This window comes from Tiliqua scincoides, chromosome 1 (genome assembly GCF_035046505.1).
Source record: "Tiliqua scincoides isolate rTilSci1 chromosome 1, rTilSci1.hap2, whole genome shotgun sequence".
In the NCBI taxonomy this organism is placed as follows: Eukaryota; Metazoa; Chordata; class Lepidosauria; order Squamata; family Scincidae; genus Tiliqua; species Tiliqua scincoides.
The window spans coordinates 248,486,144-248,503,570 of NC_089821.1; the positions used below are offsets into that span (position 1 = coordinate 248,486,144).

The 17,427-nt window shown below is 41.6% G+C and overlaps 1 protein-coding gene across 2 annotated transcripts in view; it reads left to right on the forward strand.

Annotated features, from left to right (window-relative positions):
- TMEM63A (transmembrane protein 63A) overlaps positions 1-17,427 on the forward strand; it is a 44,742-nt gene that overhangs the window by 7,113 nt on the left and 20,202 nt on the right. The window contains exons 6-14 of one of the 2 annotated variants that reach the window (XM_066611665.1): positions 2,366-2,508; positions 5,099-5,150; positions 5,669-5,777; positions 6,818-6,888; positions 9,256-9,336; positions 11,820-11,943; positions 12,421-12,557; positions 15,104-15,250; positions 16,104-16,257. In XM_066611665.1, coding sequence (XP_066467762.1) covers positions 2,366-2,508; positions 5,099-5,150; positions 5,669-5,777; positions 6,818-6,888; positions 9,256-9,336; positions 11,820-11,943; positions 12,421-12,557; positions 15,104-15,250; positions 16,104-16,257 — 1,018 coding nt within the window. The remainder of the gene's footprint in view (positions 1-2,365; positions 2,509-5,098; positions 5,151-5,668; positions 5,778-6,817; positions 6,889-9,255; positions 9,337-11,819; positions 11,944-12,420; positions 12,558-15,103; positions 15,251-16,103; positions 16,258-17,427) is intronic. The other variant, XM_066611666.1, reaches the window with a different exon arrangement.

A 17,427-nucleotide genomic window follows, 5' to 3' on the forward strand; every position in this document is an offset into this window, starting at 1 on the left:
CAAACTAACTCTTTTTTTTGGCAATTGTACAATTTTGTCTTAATTTGTATGTCATTGAATGAAAATTACAAATTAATAGTGGAAGTCTAAATTATGTTGGCCATTTTTGAAGTATCATGGTCAGTTAGGGGCTAAGAAGCAATCCTTTAGGTGCTGGCATCTTCCTGTGGAAGAGAGTCTCCTCTAAAGCCCAAAGATTAAAAAAAAGAGAAAAAGAAAATGTGCTCACAGAAATGCTGCTTTCGACTTTCTGAGGGCGCAGTCCTGACAGTGCCCTTGGCCGGCGCAAGGGACTTCAGTAAGACACATTTGCATCTCCTCGATTGTTGACTGAGAGGCCATATTCAGCCTCCGCACCAACCTGGGAAGGAAGGCTTGTGTTGGCCAAGTTCAGGGCAGGGAGCGGGAGGCAGGGCTGGAATCTGGCTGTTATGCCAGATCCTAACCCCTGTTCCCAAGCAGCACAGAGTGGCTTCAAGCTGCTCTTCTCTCATCGGACTTGTGCCACCTTCGGAGGTGGTGCAAGTCCGAGGAGACTCATAGGGGCTGCAGTGGCTTACCTGGGGGTAGAGTTTTACCTTACCTCTGGCTGAGCTACTTTGGTGCCCTATTTTGTGCTGGATACAGTGCAAGCCTCCTGGCTTGCCTGTTCCAGTGCAATATAGGATTGCGCTGTCAGTTTTCTTACCAGCATCTTTCTCTTTCTCATTGCTTTCTCAGCTATAAATATTGGTAGCTACTCCCACTCCCAGTAGCCTCCCTTCTCAACCCCCTTGTAACATCCATAGCGGGAGGAGGCCCCTTCCCTGGGGTTGCCACCGAACACGAGGGGCTTACCTGGCCGATGAACAGAGGTCGGCGGTGTATTAAGGGACGGGAGGCAGGTATAGTTGCTCGACACAGACGGTTTAATTACGTCAGCAGTTTTACATTCATGTGGACTGTTATGTCACAGCCCACCATACATCATACTGACACGTGCCGTCGTCGTCTGGTAGGCTCCGGACCCGACCCTGCCTGCTCCTTGGCAGTCTCAGCCCGAGCTTTTCGCCCAGCGTCTCTGGGCCAGGGGTCAGGGTTCTTGAGGGCTGCAGCCCTGCTGGTCGGGGTCAGGCTAGCTGGCCTTCGGGGACCCCGTTACCTCCATGCTGGTCCCCCGGGCAGCTGGACACCATGGGGTATAGTTGGCTGCGAGCCCCTGTCCTGATAACCCCATCTCTCCAGGGGTCACCCTCTGGGTCCAGGCTGGTCTGGGGTCAGGGAGATCTCTGCCCCAGCCTCTTCTCTCCAGGGAAAACCTCAGTCCTCTCCCCCTGGAGGCCTCCCTCTTTCCCCTTAGGCAGAGGTGTTTTTTTCCCTCTCTGGAGAGGAGCCTCTTCCCTCTCCACGCTCCTTATGAGGCCAGCCCCCCCCTTGGGCCAGCCCCACCCCTTCTGACCACGTGTCTGCTTGTTGTTCCCAACTGGTCCTTGCCCCTACTCCCAGGTAGGTGTTCTGCCAGGGACTCCAGTCCTGATGGCACTTGGGTCTTACCCCCCCCCCCAGGAGGATCTCCTGCTCCTGGGGAGCTTTTGGCCACCCGGGCTGGGCCCAGGTGATACCCCTATATCATCTTGGGCAAGCAAAAGTCACCAATTGTTAACCAGTTGTTGTGAATGTTAACTGACTTTTCCCCTGACAACAAATCATCTCAACTGGAAGACTTGCTGTCCCAATCCCAGTACCCTCTCTCCATAATCACCAGTTGTCAATGTGAGTGCTGGATGACTTGTTCCCTAACCATTCCCATTATTTCCTATGGAAAAGCCATTTTTCATTTACGTGTTTCAAGATACACACCATTTTCCAGGACCATAGCCCCCATGTGAAAATGAATCTTGGCTGTTAAAATGAGCAGACTTCATAAAGAAAATATTAAACTGAAAGAAAGTATTTACTCTCTGTTTGAAAGCCGCTGGGAAGGGAATTTAGATGCCACTTCTGAAAAGTCTCTGCCCCCTTCCCACCAGTTGTTCTTCAATGTAAAGTAAAATACTGAAATTAAGAGAAAACCAGTCTTTCATTCCATCTTTCCAAGTGACTATACTTTTGAGTCTTTCACTGTCCAAACTTAGGGATGTCTACTCAGTCAGCTCCTTTGGGTTAAATAGGGTTGCAGCTTAAATGACTTTACACAGGACATAAAAGTAATGTCATTTAAAGTACTGTCCCTATGACTTTCTGTGATACCTCCTTGATAATTTGTATTGCACAAGACAGAGGGTTAACTGTCTCTGCAGTAAAACTCCCAGAGGTTTCCTATCTCTTACACAAATTCCACAAGGATAAGCTTACTGACTGACTTATTTCTTTATTTGTAAAACAGTGATGAAGAGATTTACGAAAAATGTGGGGAGGATGCCTTGCACTATCTTGCCTTTCAGCGTCATCTCATCTGTCTATTGGTGATTGTCAGCCTGTTGTCTTTGTGTATCATACTTCCTGTCAATCTATCAGGCGATTTACTTGGTAAGAAACTTTTATGGCTTAGAACAGTGGTTCTCACACATTAAGCACTGAGATCCACTTTTTAGAATGAGACTCTGTCAGGACCACAAGCAATATCATCAAGCAGGAAAAATTTTTAATAATCCTAGGCTTCAATCCTACCTACACTTACTCAGGACTAAGTCCCATTGACTATCATTGTTAAAAGAATATATATAGTAGCCTGTTAAAAGTACAGGTCTGTAACATTTCCCCAAGTGCAGTCACATACCATGGTAGCATCAAGTCTAATATATTAAAAATAAAATATTGAAATGAATGGAAACCCACCTGAAATTGGCTTGCAACCCACCTAGTGGGTCCAGACCCACAGTTTGAGAAACACTGACTTAGAATATGTTTTGTGTCACCCTTAAAGTTTTGTGGGTCAACATATTAGACTTGGGTTAGAAAACCCATTCTGAAAATTCTGGTTCTGGTCATCAAAATACCCTGTTATGTAGCTATGTTGGCACGGAAGAAAAAATACAGTCACTTTTATTATTTTCTTCTGAAAGTATGTGGGTGTCTGGCAAAATAACTGTGGAAAATATTGATGTAGATGGTAGGTTGATACTTCTGTATTTGTGGCAATTCTCTCTTGATACGACCCATTACAAATGCTCTAATTTGCAATATGCAGGGACAGGTGTGATTGCACGTTATCTGTGCTATGTGGTCTAGATTTTCCTGATTTCTGCAATTCTCATAATGCTGCTGTTACCATTATTTGTAATTTCTAAAGTGCTTAATTCAAGGTAGTTTCCTAAAATTTTAGGAATTCATTCCTAAAAGGTCAATGAATTCTAGACTGTCTTAGCCATCTTATGCGCAGCATCATGGTCATTGCAAATGCACAATGAATTTTGAATTGCTGTCATTTCTGTGTACCAGAAATGATGATGGAACTGTCAGCACAATCCTATATATGTTTACTCAGAAGTAAGACCCACTATATTCAGAGGGGCTTGCTCCAAGGTAAGTGTATATAAGATTGTATCCTGAGTGTTTTATTGCAAAATAATTCAAAAAGTGGATAGAGCCCCTAATAATTCAAGGCCTTGTTCATCACTTTTGCTTTCATTGCATTCATCTCTGTATCCAAAGGTTGGTTGGTTGTTTTCAAGACTTCTTGAAACTTCTTGTCTTCAGCACTTCTGTTTCTAATTACCAGGATGACTTCTCAGAAGGGGTTTTTGCCGAATACTCCTCTGTAATGTTCAAGTCCAGCCTATGATAATACAAAATGGGTAGAGAGAGAAGACTCTTCTTTCTCCCCCTGTTCCTAACTCTCAGAGATTCTTCCTCTTCCCTGCTTCTTTCCTTCATTCTTCTTGGAGTATAAACAGAGGAAGGGAAGATGAGACTTTTCTTCACTTCTCTATAACTCATTTTCCACAAGGTGCAATGTAGCTGCTATTAGTCTATTGGGCCTGGGAACAAAACCTTCTACAGTATTTGGCAGTAAGACCCAGGTGATAAGTGAATTTTTATATGGAATTTAGGATGGGGTGAGAGTTAGAAGCAACAGCATTTTTCATGTGTGTACCCCTGCAAATAAAAGGGAGACCATGGGAGAATGAAGGTGTCAGCACATTTTATGGTGGAGGAGTGCAGATAAGCCGAATTGTAAAGTACACTAATCCTGCATCTAATCCAGTACATATAAGGTAGCCTTGTATGTACTACCTCGGTATCACCGAGGTATGCCTTATATGCATCCTCAGCATCATCTGGCAGGACAAAGTTCCAAACAACACAGTCCTGGAACGAGCTGGAATCCCTAGCATGTATGCACTGCTGAAACAGAGACGCCTGCGTTGGCTCGGTCATGTTGTGAGAATGGATGATGGCCGGATCCCAAAGGATCTCCTCTATGGAGAACTCGTGCAAGGAAAGCGCCCTACGGGTAGACCACAGCTGCGATACAAGGACATCTGCAAGAGGGATCTGAAGGCCTTAGGGATGGATCTCAACAAGTGGGAAACCCTGGCCTCTGAGCAGCCCGCTTGGAGGCAGGCTGTGCAGCATGGCCTTTCCCAGTTTGAAGAGACACTTGGCCAACAGTCTGAGGCAAAGAGGCAAAGAAGGAAGGCCCATAGCCAGGGAGACAGACCAGGGACAGACTGCACTTGTTCCCAGTGTGGAAGGGATTGTCACTCCCGAATTGGCCTTTTCAGCCACACTAGACGCTGTTCCAGAACCACCATTCAGAGCGCGATACCATAGTCTTTCGAGACTGAAGGTTGCCAACAACAACAAGGTAGCCTTGCCTGCCAGAAGATTCCTAATCACTTTGAAACAATTACACATGTGTTTTCCTGCCTGGGTGCTTCAGGAGTTGAGAGTGGACAATTCCACTTCATTTTGCTGCTTTTTTTTTTTGCAATACTAGATGTTTACCAGTGTTACATACATCCTTGCTGAAGGATGATTGTGTTGACTAATATGATGATTTTGTTGTAACATGCAGAAGGAAAATATGAATATAAAACATTTCTTGTGCAAAAGTGTTTTGCTGTTGTACTTTGAACTTGTTCATCTAAATAAATGATGTTTTCCTATTTCTCAGTAAAAGATCCTTACAGCTTTGGGAGAACCACGATAGCAAACATACACATTGAGTAAGTAATCAAAGTGTTGCATCCTAAATTATTGTGTATGATGTTTTTTTTTTAACCCAAATGGCATTTCTCAATTTTAACTATTTTTTAAAAAGCTTGACTCGAAATGGTATTTGGTTTTTGTTTCTTCTTGAAAAATTGCCTTTCATTGGTAAGTCCAAAACACCTTTGGGCTTGTGTAACTAGTTCTAAGGTTCCTTGAATCCTAATTCTCATTAGGAATGTACAAATCAATCATTTTGCCTTTGTTTATAATTGCTGAATATAGCAGAGACCTACTAATTAGTTCAAATATGGGAAGTCACACCAAATTTGGTGTATAATTAGATTAGATTAGTGACTTTCTTTTTTTTAATACCTCAGTTTCCTGTCTGGACTATAGTTTAAACTGGAACTATAGGGTGACACAAAGCTAAAGCTTGCTGTTCATCAAAAAGTCATAAATTGAATAGTATTCTAAGCAGGTGTTATACCCCAGTCATCTCACTTCTAATATACTGAAATGATCTTTCCCACAGTGACAATATTCTTTGGCTGCACACAGTCTTTGCTGTTGTTTATCTGATTTTGACATTTGTCTTTATGAAACATCACGGTAAATCAATCACATACAAAGAAGAAGGCACAGTAAGTTTTTGTATTAAAGGTGTTTAAATTATTGTTCATCCTATATGTTGTTGAACCAGAATGGCTGGGGCATGGAGAATTTCATGGAAAACTCCCTACCTTAGTAAATCAAGTACCTGTTTTTGTTTGGGGGAGCGGAACCTGCAAAACAAGGTAAAAATGTTTGCTCATTCATGGTGCTTCTTTCTCTAATCAGCAACTTCAATATCTCCATTATTTTATTTTATGTATATATATTTTTGAAAGAGTTTTTTAAAAGAGGATTTCAACCAATAAGAGAGCATGTAGACAATGATTACTCCCACTCTGAAAGGACTTCCTGACACCACTAGATAGCCAGACTAATATTACTCTGGCTCTGAAATGTTAATCTGGCTATCTAGTGTTGTCAGGAAGTCTTTTCAGAGTGGGAGTAATCATTGTCTACGTGCTCTCTTATTGGTTGAAATACTCTAAAAAAAAAACTCTTTCAAAAATATATACATATAAAATAAAATAATGAAGTGGGCCAACACCTGCCTCTGGGAAGCCCATAAGCAGGAGGGAAAGGCATATTTCTACCTTACCATTGCTCCCATGCATTTGGTAATCAGAGCAGACAATTGATGAATGTGGAAGTAGTGATGCTTTAATTTAGGATACCTGCTAAGAAACTCATGTTAAATGAATTTACTATAACATACACATTGTGTACAGAAGATCCCCAATTTATGTAAACCTAGACTTGTGTAATTTTGAACGTGTGCAAAGCCTTCCATAAACCATGACAATAACAGATGGCCACCTGTCTTATCTTCTAACAGTTCTTTCCTCGCTCATCCCAAAAGCCTCCATGGAGCTGTGCATGCTCAGAAAGACCTCTGGATTGCATAAAATAGCTTGCATAAGGGTGACCAGAATGGAACCTTTATGTAAGTGGGGGAGTAACTGTATTTGGAAAAAGAAGATAACTAAATAGAAATATGCCGCAGCAATTTTCCTGGTTTGGCTTTTGCTCTGGGCTAGTATTCTTGACAAACCTTGATGTTTTGTTGTTTTAGGTGAAGCGCACATTGTTCATAACTGGCATTCCCAAAAGTGCTGAAAAAGAATACATTAAAAATCACTTCGTGTAAGTAATAATAACCTTGGCTGATTTGGCTGTTGAATAATAATTATTATTATTACTAATAGCAATATAAGGTTCTTGTAATTTAAGCTCTCTATTTATTTATTATTTATTTTATTTATTTGTTAGAAAAATTTATATCCTGCCTTTCCCATGCCGAAGAAAATGCCCAAGGTGGTCTACAAAGCTCCATAACAAAAGTACAATGTATCACAACAATAAGTAAAAAAAAAAAATCAAAACTGAGCATTAAAACATTAATTTTAACATTAAACACAAAAACATTAAAAATATTAAAACAAAGCAAAACCCAACACACATCACTGAGCCTGAGGGAACAAACACACAGATTAGTCCAGGGAAGCAATCAAGTTGCAACCCTCTTACAGAGGCACCGATAACCACATTGTTAACAAATTAGAATTCTGACTTTTTTTTGCAAACTTTATTTTTTCTAAAGCAAGTTTGCAGTATGAGCACTTCGGTCTGTCAGCAAATGTTGAAAGCTATGGTCCATGGGACCATTAACGATGAAAGCATGGGAGTAGGTCAGTTTGTTTATTGGATGATGCAGACTACAAATTTGGATGGGAAGGGGAAATTGCATTCTGGCAGAGTGGTTTTTAAAAAGTCACACGGATTAAGTTAATGGCTTAAAACAGTGGTTCTCAAACTTTCAGCACTGGGACCCACTTTTTAGAATGAGAATCTGTCATGACTGGAAGTGACATCATCAAGCAGGAAAATTTTTAACAATCCTAGGCTGTAATCTTATCCACATTTACCCAAGAGTAAGTCCAATTGACTGTCATTGTTGTAAGGATATACATACTAGCTTGTTAAAAGTACAGATCTGTAACATTTCCCCAAATGCAGTCATGCACCATGGGAGCACCAAGTCTATTAAAAAATTGAAATGAATGGGAACCCATCAGAAATTGGCTCACGACCCACAGTTTGAGAAGCACTGGCTTAAAAAGTTAATGTTCAGTAAAATCAGAGTTGTGCCTAATATGAGCTTTTTGGTATTGCATGAAATGTACTGTTGCCACAAAGTGCAGTACAGGTGGTGCCTTGGTATCCACAGGGGATCTGTTCCCAAACCCCCCATGGATACTGAAATCATGGATAATCAAATCCACGGATCTCCCCACCTGCTGTCCTTTGAACGTGACTGGAACTGTGCTCTGGTTGCATTTAGAGACCCTTCTGAGGGCTGGGGAGGCCTTGCATGGCTTCCCTGATCTTAAGGATGCTCTCTAAGGCCTATGGAAGGCCGAAAATTGGCACTTCTGATTTTTGGCTGTAAAACCATGGGTCCCAAATCCATGGATAAAGTGGCCCCATCTATATTGAATCAGGAATAGGTTTGCATAGGTAAAATAAGTACAGGTTGGACCTTGGTATCCACAGGGGGTGTGTTCCCACACTTCTTGCAGATACGGATAATGGAATCCGTGTCTGGTATCCAATAGGCCCTCTGGACACGACCAGAAGCACATTTGTGTCTGAAGGCACTTCTGGTCACATCCGGGAGGTTCTCTGTAGATTCTTCAGATGTGGGTTCAAAACAAACAGTGAGCCAAATCCATGAATAAAGAGGACCCACTGTATTATTGAGTTGAAGATATAATTCCTGAATGGCTACTGTACATATGTTACAGACTGAATTTTTTTCATTCAGTTACTGACAGACTACATTACACTTTTTTAATTGTCTGTATAAATCTACAAAATATGTCAAATGTAAATTTTAAAGTGATTATACCATTAAGCCTGAATAGTCTGTTCATAAAATCTAGACAATTTACTTGGTCAGTATGAAGTTAGTATGGAGGAGCTACCTTGTAAAGTATATAATTTTATCAAATTTTAGACTACTTCCACTTTGAACGACTCAGTTATAATAGTTTTAAACTTGTGCTTTGCATCAGACTTATTCTGCTTGCAACAATTTTTCTTTTTTTGTTCCCTCCTCTGAACATAGTTTAAATTTCTCTTTTGACTGATTATGTCAAATTCAAAATAAAGTTCCCAGGAGGGCTCAATCCCTGGGAACTTATATTTTTATTAATTCTTGACACGTGGTTGCTACTATGGCAGTGTTCCAGGGCCTCAGGAAGTTCCTGTAAACAACTGCCACCAGGTACATTTACAAGAGAAAAGAGTGACAGTGTCAGCAACAACAGAAGATGCTTGTGATGAGGCAAGCCTATTCTGAGCTGCAGCCAAACTTCAAAGCCATTTGGCTCCAAGTGAATGTGGATGGGGCTGAAATCCAAACATTTTGTATTCTGAGCCTACCCAAGCTGAAATTTGGTACCATCATCAATAAAGTCTGATAACAGTATCCATGACTTTCTTTTGTAGTGAGGCATATCCAACCTGCACAGTGGAAGAGGTCCAACTATGTTATGATGTATCTGGGATCACCTATCTTTTCACAGAGAGGTATCTGTATGAATAATGGCCTGTTCGCAGAACATTTTCTCCAGTAAAAGTGATGCTGAATAACAAGATTGTAGCTTTATTTGTGATAGTGTTAATTATTTCAGACTTGCAGCATCACTCAGGAGATTTTATCATATTTTGCATACAGAAAAATAATTTTGATAGGGAAAATGAATGAAGATCAGGAAAAACAGCTGCAGAAATGTTTTGCAGTATGGAAGATTTATATATTACATGTTTCCATTATGTGTCCCTTTCGAAAAGCCATTTTCAACCACTGTGCTATGGCACACTAGTGTGCCGCAAGTGGTCCACAGGTGTGCCACAGGAATTTGGGAGAAGATCATTTATTAGTAGGGCCAATGGGAATGTGAGCCCCTCCCCCCCACTGGCAGCATGGTGTGCCTTGTCAATTGTCAAAAACCTGATGGTGTACCTTGACAATTTTATTGCCTTGTCAGTGTGCCACGAGATGAAAAAGGTTGAAAATCACTGCTTTAGAGAGCTGGAGTACCATAGTGCCTAAGCGACCGAGGTTCAAATAAGAAAGGTTTTTGTTTGTATCTCACTTCTAGGAAATCACAAATACCTAAAACGCACACTTGGAAATAATTTTTTAGAGTACTATATAGGTGGAGCCTCTTTATTCACAATATTTTTAACTGTGAGTCTGACTCAATGTGGGTCCCTAGGACCTGCATGGAGCCATACTTCACTTGGCTCCACCTGAGTCCTCCAGAGGTGACAGGAGCTGGGCTCCAGTCGCCTCCGGAGGCACTTCTGAGGCCCGTGGAGGCCGCATGCAGCCTCCATGAGCCTCACAATGGCCAAAAACCAGAAGTGCCTCTCTAGGCCCTCCGGAGGCCTTTCTGAGGCCCGTGGAGGCTGCGCACGGCCTTCACGGGCCTCAGAAGGGCCTGCAGACGTGACTAGAGGAAGACTCTGGTTGTGTTCAAGGTGGGTGGAGCCCAAATTTCACTTGGTTCCATGCAAAATTTGGTATTCACATGGGTTCCAGGAACTGAACCCTTGCGAATAATGACTCTACCTGTAAATGTATAACCATCCTTTTATATACAAAAGATATATAAAATATCTTACAACTCATACATATCTGCAGATCCCATATCCACAGATTCAGTTATCTGTGGATTGGGTTTGCAGGCCTCCTGCATGCGCCCCATCCAGAGGTTAGGGGAGGGGAGGGTCCTCTGAGCTCAGCACAGGCCGCAGATGTGGCCTCTGATAGATTCAGACCAAGCTCAGAGAGTGAAAAAACTTCCGGTTTCACAAAGAAACTGGAAGTGACATTTTTAATGTCTTAGAAGGCATCCAGAGACTTGGGAAGCCTCTCTGAACTCAGTATGAACCTGGCAGAGGCCGTGGACAGATGTCCGTAGCCTCTGCTGAGATCAGAGGGCCCTCCGTAGGGGAACCAGGCTCCACTCGCCTCCAGACGGTCGAGACCATGGGGATGGGCGTTTGCCCATATCCGCAGTTTCATTTATCTGTGGGGGTTCTGAAATTGAACCCTTGTGGTTAAGGTGGCATGTCTGCACATTGTGCAAAGTAATGGCTGACTCCGGCTTCACGTAAAAGCAATTACAAATAGAATCTGCCAATGGTTTGAAAATCTGTTAATAAGAAAGTATGAATTACAAATATCTACGGTCATTCAGTAATTTTTCTGTTTCAGTGGAAACTGCTTCTTCAAACCTTTCTTCTATGGTCAATAGATTAATGTCTCTATAGTTACCTTAAAACTTCTAGTCAGTAAAATCCAGTTAATTTTGGTAAATAGCTATAAAGCTTGAAATTTTTAAATTTGCCTTTTGTATTAGTTGTGACATATTTCTGTGAGCTGTACATTATATGTCAAAGAGCAAACTGCACATATGTCAATGTGGTTCGCAAGCCGTGGTTTGGTCACCCCTACCATATAGGTATGCCTGTTATTCTGTAACTTAACAGTGTAGTTTTTTGGATGAAAAGGTTCTTTCATCATCAGTGAATGAAAGAACCTTTTCATCCAAAAAATTAAGTGTGCATTCTCCACTTAATTTTGTAGATGACTGTAGCCAAGCATGATGTCCAACCAGACTGGGGAAAAAGTCCTACTGATCAATTGTAGAGTGTAGCAAAGGGTGATGATGGTATTGGCCATTGCCCATTGTCAACAGATAATTATCCATTACTTTGGCTTCTTTCTCACTGTGATGGTTTTCCAGAACACTTTGGACTGTTCTCTGAGGAGGAGGAAGGGCCCATGACAATCGCATATTATCAGTGACAAGGGCTCAAAGTGGTTTATTTAAATTTTATCTACATGATTCATCATACATAGCTGGATACATTTTTTAATTGGTGCAAATGTTAGCATGTGTAACGCTTATGGTGGCTGTTCTGCTTATGAAAACTGAGTTGCACTAAATGCGGGGCGCTGACTTTCTGTTTTATCACAAAACCTTTGTGTTTGTGCCTAGAACAAAGGCAGAGAAAAGTATGCTTTATTATACACACATGTTTCAGAGGTTTGGCAAGCGATATTTAATAAATTCGAAACCATGCGGCCAGTTCTGCTGTTGTGATGTTGGCGAATGCAGAAGGGTAAGAAACTGTTATATTCCGTCTTAATTGCTTAAAACTGTGAAAGTGTTTTCTGTTTCATCAACAACAGAAATCTGTTGCACCAGCTGTTTAAAATAGGAAAAGTCTAAAATATGAAAAAAGGAAGTAGGTATGGTGGGCCGTTTGTATCCATGAGGTTTTGGTTCCGGAAGCTTGCACAGATATCAAAACCATGAATATTGAAGTCTGCAGAAGCCATGCTGACAAAATTGTGTCAATTTGCCCAAACTGCATAAATTGCCAAAAAGAATACATAAATTGGCTAAACTTTCGTAAATGGATGGGTTTGAGATAAACATGGCTATGTGGCCAGGATATGTGAATTTTTTAAAATACATTTTCAGTCTGTGCTTGATTAAATCTGTGGATGTGGAGCCACTGACAAGGGGGCCCACTGTACTATTTTTGGAACTTGTGATTATTGTTTGATCAGTAATGACAGTGTATCTTTTTCAGCAGGAGGATGCTATAGATTACTACACCAAGCTAACCGCTATATATTTGGAAAAATATTTGAAAGAAGCACAAATAGTATATAATAAGCCATTGGGAATGGCATTTGTAACATTCCAGGAGAAATCCATGGCAACACTGTAAGTGCTTGTTCTTTAATTCTATATCTAAAGTTGCTTTTTTTAGAATGAAATATTCATTCCAAGTTCATGGGTCTGTTAAAATACTGTAGAAACTCACATGGCGCAACTTGAAATGCATTGCTTTTTAATCACATTATTACATTAAACCAGGGGTGTCCAAACATTTTGGCAGGAGGGCCACATCATCTCTCTGACACTGTGTCAGGGGCTGGGAAAGAAAGAATTAATTTACAATTTAAAATTTGAATAAATTTACATAAATGAATATATTAGAGAGGGAACTTATACGAATGAATGAAGCTCTTGGAATAGCTCAAGGCTTATAAAAGGCCTTGCACAAAGCAAGACCAGCCTTTCCTTCACTACCACTGCTGCATAACAGACATGAAACAGCAAGTAGCAGAGGGAGCCCCTCGTCCACAGCTCAGATGAGAGGTCGAACAGTTGTCCTCATGCTGAGAGCAGTTGCACTGGGCCAGCGTGGGCTCCAGAAAGTCTCCGGAGGGCCAGAGGCTCATTGGAGACTGGGGGATCCCCGAGGGCCCGATTGGGAGCCTCTGAGGGCCGCAAGTGGCCCCCGGGCCAGGGTTTGGGCACCCCTGCATTAAACCAACAATTAATTGACTTGTCTTGGGCTGCAATCCTATACATATTTTCCTGTGAGTAAGCCCCATTGAAAACAATGGGACTTCATTCTGAGTGGGTAGGCAGAATTGCAGTATTAGACAATAAACCTCTTTCATCTGAGCTATGGTTCATTAGAAATACCTTTTTTAAAAAGACTTTTTTCCCCACGCAGTTAGCATTATCCTATGTAAATGGTACTCTATTTGAACTTCTGATTCTACTAACTTTTTAGGTGTTATGTAGGCCATTCAGATAAACAAAGTACAGGGGGATCCTGTACCTGTGGATTCAGTTATCCGTGAATTGGGTCTGCAGGGCCCTCCACATGTATCCCCTCTGGAGGCGAGGGGAGCTCTCCTCCCCTTGCCTCCAGAGGGTTCTCTGACATTTGTCCGCAGCCTCGGCAGGGCTAAGACTGAGCTTGGCAGCTAAAAACACGACTTCCAATTTCACTGAGAAACTGGAAGTGAGGTTTTTAATGCCTTATAAGGTTTCTCAGTGAAAACTTATAAGGTCACGTGTTTTTAGTCATGTGTTTTTAGCTACTGGGCTCAGTGAACCCTCTGGAGGTGAGGGAAGCAGGGTTCCCCTCACTTCCAGGGAATGGGGGTGCAGGCATTCACCCGTATCTGCAGTTTCAGGTAACTTCAGGGGATTCTGGAACAGAATCCCAATGAATACAGAGGCACAATTGTATGCTGTGAAATGTTTGCATGTGAACAGACTATGCTTTATAGTTTTGGAGCTAAAATTTTGAGACACTTTCTCAGGTCAGTTTTGAAGATGCAATTGAAGATGCATGTGGATAGATGTACCTATATTCTGCCTATGTTGGGTATGAAAATTTGATTGCTTCTTTAAGAGAAAGAGAGTGACGAACAGAGTTCTTCATTCTAGCAGTTTGGTTCAGTTTCATATAAAAGTGTCAATTTATAGGAAGGAACCAGCAGCCCGCAGATTGTCTGCCATGCCAAGTAAGTTGATAGTTGGGGAAGATCATGGTGTGGAGTGGGTCATGGCAGCAGCAGTGGGTCGGGGTGAGTCAGAGTGGAACTCAGAGACACAGTGTCCACCAGGATCCAGAACCCACAACTCTTGGGCCTACCAAATTTAATCCAGCTAATAACAGGCGTAGATCTGAGTAGGCCTGAAGTGGAATAGGTAAGTAAGGCATGTCTTTACTTACCTGTCTGGGCCCCAGCCCAGGAAGTGTCAGCATCTCTGCACTCCGCTGGCCAACCAAGGATAGGATTGGTCTGCCAGCTATTTAAGAGAGAGTGGCTGACTTCCTTTCTGCCTTTTTGCGTATCTTCAAATCAGAGTGCAGTGCATTGGCTAGGAGAGTTGGGGATAAATTTGTATATCCCATCATATATCTGAACTACAGATAAATGGGACAATTCTGCACTAGCATTGGGTTAGCAATACCTTATCTTTCATCGCTTTGCTTTTTCAACTGTTTTCAATTATGACTACACTTCTAATTTCATCCTCATGCTTTCTTGTTTTGTCCCATTTCATGACATTCATCGATGTCACTGTGTTTGCCTTGTGCTTTTAATTATTATGAGCTGCTCTGAAAGTCTATCTCCCATTCCTCCACACAAGCTCTGTTTTTCACTGGCCAAAATTAATTTGCAAGCTAAATAAGACTATGCTTTGACATTCATCCATGTATTGACTTTCTTCAGTGCTTTAGTCCCTAACCAGATGAAAGTGCTAAGTTCTGCTATATTTCATATTGATAGTTTGGATACAGGGTTTCCTGTAAAAAGCAATATTGATGGTTGCAGGGGTCATGGGCTATGCAAACATTGCCTTGGTCAGATGCTGTTGCCTTTCCTTTGACAGTCTCTCAGTGTACATATTGAGCTTTTCTACGCATTAAAAGTAAAATACTTTTTCTTTCACTACAGTGTTCTTAAAGATTTCAATGCCTGTAAATGTCAAGGCTACAGCCTTACAATGTGTAAGGGAGATCCTCAGCCATCAACCTATAGCAAAGAACTCGGCATTTCAAAGTGGAATGTTGCATATGCTTCCTTTCCTGACAATATTCATTGGTAACTTGCCTGACCATTTTCTTCTGTTCATATTTGAAATAACCAGAAGTAAAAGAGTGATTGTTTTGTGTTTCCAGAATTTCCCTTTTCTAGTTATAAGTTTATGGGCTATGGAGACTGAAGTTTGTGAGCAGCGCGAACAATACAATCTTAAAGCAATTACAGTCATGTCATTTTAAGTCATGTACTAAAAATACAAACCAATTTGAAATTGGCTTATCTGCCACGGTCACTTTCAAGGAACCCTTGTGCCTTGGTTTAGTTGTGCATGTTCCTAGCAGACACAGCTGTGCATGCAGTACCTGTTCAAAGGCAGTAGTTGAATTGATGAGCTCTTCAAGGGATGTGGGATTCAATTCAGTGGAAGCAAAGTGCAAAAATTCAGACTGGTGCCTATATTATAGATTCTAGATGCACTTGGAGCACTGTGTTCTTCAAGGGAGGAAGGAATTTTAGCATGTAAATTCTAATAAAGGCATTAATCTGGTCAATTAAAATTGTTCTAATTCTAATCAAGTTTTTTGATTTAAAAAGTGCTCCCCCAAAGAGCATCCTGATGCTCAAAATATGTAGGGTTCTCTAATAAACATTGGCTTGCTGCTTTTCTCCAGCTATGTGTTCTGAATGCACGCTTACTGCAACACTGGTTCAGGGGAGAAGTGGAAGGCCTGAGAAAAGGGTTAAGTGTCTACTACTTCAAATAATTACCTCCCCCTTCCTCCGATGGTTGGCATCTGCCTAGTAAAATAGTTCTATCCATTTTAACACAACAATATGCCATCTGTTTGTGTTAGTACTGCAAAATATAAAATGCTTACTGATAAGCTTTTTGTTATGACTTCTTGCTTGGCAGGTGCAATCTCTCAGTTCAAGGGCTGAAGTGGTGGTTTCAGTGGTTTTGTATCAACATAATCCTTTTCATCCTTCTCTTTTTTCTGACCACTCCTTCCATCATTATCTCAACTATGGATAAATTCAACGTAACGAAACCTATTGAGTATCTTCATGTGAGTAGTATACTATGTCCACGTTTCATCATCTTTTTCTCTTAGGCTGATATGCATTGTCCATTTCATTTTCTTTCTACTTTTATGCAAAATCAGGAAGATGTAGAAGGGCTGAAAATGGTACAGCCAAATGTAACAGATGCCATACATGTTTCTTATAACATCCTGCCTGGAAATAATAAATGATCAAGGAAAAAGCCGTATTTCATCAACTTCTCTGGTCATGGGTTAACACAGTAGTTCTCACATTAGTTCTCATTTAGTACTGGGACCCACTTTTTAGAATCAGAATCTGTCGGGACCCACCAGAAGTGATGTCATGACTGGAAGTGACATCATCAAGCAGGATAATTTTAACAATCCTAGGCTGAAATCCTACCTACACTTACCCAGCAATAAGTCCCATTTACTATCATTGTTAAAAGAATATACATAGTAGCTTGTTAACAGTACAGATCTGTAACATTTCCCCAAATGCAGTCACATATCATGGCAGCATCAAGTTTAATATATTAAAAATAAAATATTGAAATGAATGGGGACCCATCTGAAATTGGCTCACGACCCACCTAGTGGGTCCCGACCCACAGTTTAAGAAACACTGGGTGAACAACATGTTATACAAGTGTTGATCTCTGGCCAAATCCTAGCTACTTTCTCAACTACTTACTACATTTCATTCCCCTGGGGGCTGGGGATAAGAATAGGCCCTCAGTTTGGCTGTACTTGTCGTAAGAGGCGACTAAACAGCCACCGGGTAGATGGGACTCGTCAGCCTGGGAAGGCAGCTCATCTGAGAGAAGGAAAACTCTGATCCCAAACCTCCACTGCCTTGTGGCTACATCCAGTTATGGAAAAGGCTTCAGGAGTCAACCTTGAGGCAAAATCTGGAGCCGGAGTCCCTGAGGCAGTTCATGGCTGAACACAGTCACGTTCTGGCAACTCCTGCGACGCCGCTGGAACCAACCGTATTGGCCTCTGCCTTTCCATTGGACCATTTCAGCAACGTGGAGAGGGGGGATTTGCTGCATGGGTAACAGCCTATCCTCCATACCTACTTTACCCAGGCTTCGCGCACTGGAGAGGACACTCTGTTCCAGAACCACCATTCAGAGCGTGACACCATAGTCTTCCGAGACTGAAGGATGCCAACAAGACTACATTTCAAGC